We start from the raw sequence: 4131 nt of genomic DNA, 5'->3' as shown, positions 1-4131 counted from the left end.
TTTGGGTTTTATGTCAGATTTGGCAGACGATACTATGTTGTCTTTTGATGTACGTGTAGCGAGGTGACTCAATTGACGAATCGCGTTTGAGTTACCAAGCAAAACTGCATCAAACATTAACGTGACCCAAATCAAAAGGCAAAAAAGGGTCGAATAAAATGACCTTCACAAGAAAATCGTTTGGAGTGAAAAATAAACTCGGTTTATTTCGGAAAACTAAAAACAGAACGTCGAGATTCGTACAGCGATAAAAAATTCAGGTCAAAAGAAAATTTAGAAAAGAATCCATTAATAATATACCGATTCAAATAAACACGATATTTTGTGAAGAAATACCAATTTATAAAACTAGATATATAGATATAAATTGTACCATTTCGTGCCTTTTTATTTACGTTTACTGTTGTACCGTGTCTTACTTTAGGATTGTAGCTATAGGTGGCCGAGTAGTGGTTACCTCACGTGTCTCTACTAATATACTAGTACAGGTTCGTCAAGAATCGGTTGGTTTTGGTAACACATTTCCAGCTCTGTACGTGAGAAGGATAGTACGCAGTTTGATCTTATCTTATGAATTCAACAATCACCGAACAACACAGGTGTTCGCCATGTACAACATACAGGAGACATCAAAGTTGATCATGAATAACCGAAAATCAATATAAATTAACAGAACCAAAATACGAGGCGGGGTAGGTTTCACACACGCAAAATAATAAATACATTTTTTTTCACTACAACCCATATTCGCTGACGGGACATACTGAGCCATGATTGGCATGAACTAGTTTTTTTTATCTACTGTCACGAGCTGTCAAATTTACTCGACTTGCCTCGACGGATATTCCTAGGCAGAAGTTTTATCACTATAACGGACAACTTTAGAGCACGGATTAGATCGCTATCTGTTTGGGAAACTTTCTGATGCTGTGATAACTTGCTGAAATTAAAGCTAATGAGAATTTTTGAAATCTAGTATCGAGTTGAGTTTTGTTTAGACCGTACATTGTAAAGCTATATAAGTTTGTCCAACTTACTCGTAAATAACAAACAAAATAAAATACAAGTTGATGATGAACTTTGAGCCAATGATAACAAAGAGGAAATTGTAATATTTTATCGTAAATAATACTGTTTCCGCGTTCCATACTAGTGGTCTAGCTAAAAGATGGCTTAGTTTGTACAACCGCCTTATGGTGAACTTGAAAAGGTAACGTTTCGCTTTCATGGACAGCGCATGTTCATAATTACTTTAATTTTGGTCAACACCGTGTGACGTCATGGGGGGGGGGTACATGGACAACTACCAAAGTTGTGATGACAAGAGCATACTAGCTTTGACCGCGACAGGCCGATTAACCCGATTAACCCTTGCCCCAGTAGTCATTACAGGGAGTGGATGCATACAATTTTGGAACAGCTAATTGACGCGATAAAGTGTTGAACAATACAGCAACCTTTTTAAAAAAAATGTATTTTAAGCAAAAGTATAATCAGTTACTTCAAAATGATGCACAAAAAACAAGATAACATGTTATTAAAATGGGATTCGAAAATAAAGATTATAAATAAAGAGACGACTGTCTAGAACCTATAGTCTCTATTCCCTGGAATGGTGTCGTCCCCCCCTTAACAATCTACACGATTTCGGGGAGGGGTGGGGTCCCGAGGGTGGGATGGGGATGGGGTGTGGTTGATGTAGTACTAGTAACTTGTGACAGACTGAGTTATTACAATTCATTCTAAAAAGCTGAAGATTTTTGCAATTTCACACGACTGAAAATGTGAATATTGTACTATGTTTATAGAAATCAATTTAGAAAAATTAATCCACTCCCATTCAGCCTTAAATCTTGATAAAATGCAAATAGAGAAATAACCTAAGTAAAGTTTTGTAAGGAGGCAATTATTTGGCCATAGAATAATAATCAAACACGGAAACACGGATGTCCAAGGTTTCTTACTCATAGTTTTGACTGATTTCATTCATCCTGTATTTCACAATACCAATGTCGTCTAACATTATTTCTCATTCATGTTATGTAGTTCAATGTCTTCTTCCCTACCAGCTGTTTCGCCATCTCCGGCTTGCTGTTTTCGAAACTGTGAAACGATTTCTTCGAAGGTCTTGTTTTTCGTTTCAGGTACGAAGAAGATGGTGAATATGGTTGTACATAGAAGGAAGCCCATGTATATGAGAAAGGTGTATGCTCCAATACTTTGCTACCGAGACAAAAACGACAATGCATGGATTTAATTATTATTGGCTGAATAAAAAAATGGTGTTTCTGGTAAAACGACCAATCCTACTTTGAACCACCGACCCTGAACATTTTTTTACAGTCAAAAAAGTAAGAATTTACATCTATTTCCGTGAAGAATGTTCTTGCAAAATCATATTTGATTAACTTGAAACAAAATCATTCCAGAGAGAAACCACGTCTTTTTTAGACTATAAGTTGAATTTATACATTATTATAGTCTGCATATCGTGTTCGTCTACTTAACATATGACTATTCACTTTACTCCTCATCAAGTTATCAAGGAGTTATTGTGACCAACGAGTATCTTGTAAGTAATTTCTCCCCCCCCCCAATCACTGTTGTCATTAGAAAGAGTGCACATAATTTGATGACGTAGTTCTTAGACTAATCACAAAGTCATATTGAATAGTTTAAACACATTAACGTTACTATGATATGCAAAATTTCAGTCAGTAGTTTACAACGGCGAAACAATTAATATTATTCCCTACGAATCCTTTACACTTTTTACCTGTCACTGTTTCCCATTTCTATAATTTCTACATGTTTACCTGGATAACCGGAAAAGTGAGACCAACAAGGAAGTTACACCACCAGTTGGTTTGTATGGATACACTCATAGCAGCTGGACGAGGACCTTGTGACCAACATTCGGCTACTAGGACGTATGGTATTGGTCCTACAAATGTAAAAAAGTGTGCATACCTAAATATCGATTTAGCCATAGTAGGAGTTATACATGGACATAATGTCTGTCTGTCTGTCTGTCTGTATGTATGTCTGTCTGTCCGTCCGTCTTTGTTCTCTTTTTGATGTTCCGGTGCAATACTGGCTGCCAACAGTTCATGTGTGCGTGCAAGTCTGTGCGTGTGTAGTTTCAATAATTCGTTGTAATACAAATTTCCATACCTGGTCCAATCGCAAAGCATACAATATAACCATATACACATGCTAAGCTGAGATAGGCCCAGGCATCCTGGTTTTGGTTCTGTATGAGAAAAGATGATAAGACAACGATTATTAAATGCATACCAGAGCAAGATATGATATGCGAGTTTACGTATTATAACTTTATGAGAACTCCAAACTTTAGAACATTAGATGTACAAAATATAAGCTTGTACCATTGGAAATTTGAAAAGTAACCATCTTGATTAGATACGGTTTACATATAGATACATAAGACGAGAAACGTTTAAAGTCACAGTCTCGCGATTTCTCGTTGTATACGTGATTATCACTGCGAGACTCACCGTTAGATTTAAAGACAGGGTAATGAAGGCAGTAAAGAAGACCGTTCCAGCGTAGGGATATATCAGTAAAGGCCGACGACCCACCTTTTCAACGACGAACACCTGCAAGTATGGATATCGGGTCAAAGGATCAAATGTCAAAGGTAAAAGTGATTTTTAGAGTGACATTAACGATTAACAATTGAAATTTTAATTTGTAAAAATGCTTATCAAAAGAGGTTGGGGGAGAGGAGAAAGTGGGATAGAATTTGGTACCAGTCTATGGATCCATGAGTTCTTTCCAAAATATATAACTAAATAGGCAAACGTTTAAGAAAGTATACTTAGTAAGTGCAGATGGTTCATACCATATTGGTCACGTGAAATATTATCATAGTCACGTGACAAATTGTCGACGACGTTCGGAATAGTTTAACAATTCGCCAAATTGAATTGTAACGGCAATGTGAGTTTACTGACTGGACAAAGAGAAACGGTGATGTGAGAATAGTTGTATACATACCGCTACGACGGTCATTAAAACGTTGATGGCTCCTGTACCGACTGTTGCATACGTCACTGCATCCGTGTTATCAGGCCAGATCATACTGTATATATCGGTAGCATAGAAAAA

General features: G+C 36.8%; 1 protein-coding gene across 1 annotated transcript in view; it reads right to left on the bottom strand.

Annotated features, from left to right (window-relative positions):
* Nucleotides 1-2022: 2022 nt before the first annotated feature.
* The window catches only part of LOC144451744 (solute carrier family 2, facilitated glucose transporter member 3-like), an 8312-nt gene continuing 6203 nt past the window's right edge, over nt 2023-4131 (bottom strand). Inside the window, exons 8-12 of the mRNA XM_078142648.1 lie at nt 4021-4131; nt 3519-3620; nt 3175-3253; nt 2817-2944; nt 2023-2223 (exon numbers count right to left, since the gene is read on the bottom strand). The exon at nt 4021-4131 is cut by the window's right edge and continues 3 nt beyond it. Coding sequence (XP_077998774.1) covers nt 2023-2223; nt 2817-2944; nt 3175-3253; nt 3519-3620; nt 4021-4131 — 621 coding nt within the window. The remainder of the gene's footprint in view (nt 2224-2816; nt 2945-3174; nt 3254-3518; nt 3621-4020) is intronic.

The sequence above is a fragment of the Glandiceps talaboti genome, chromosome 21, assembly GCF_964340395.1.
Source record: "Glandiceps talaboti chromosome 21, keGlaTala1.1, whole genome shotgun sequence".
NCBI classification, from domain to species: Eukaryota; Metazoa; Hemichordata; class Enteropneusta; family Spengelidae; genus Glandiceps; species Glandiceps talaboti.
This window is presented reverse-complemented; position numbering and strand designations above follow the sequence as displayed.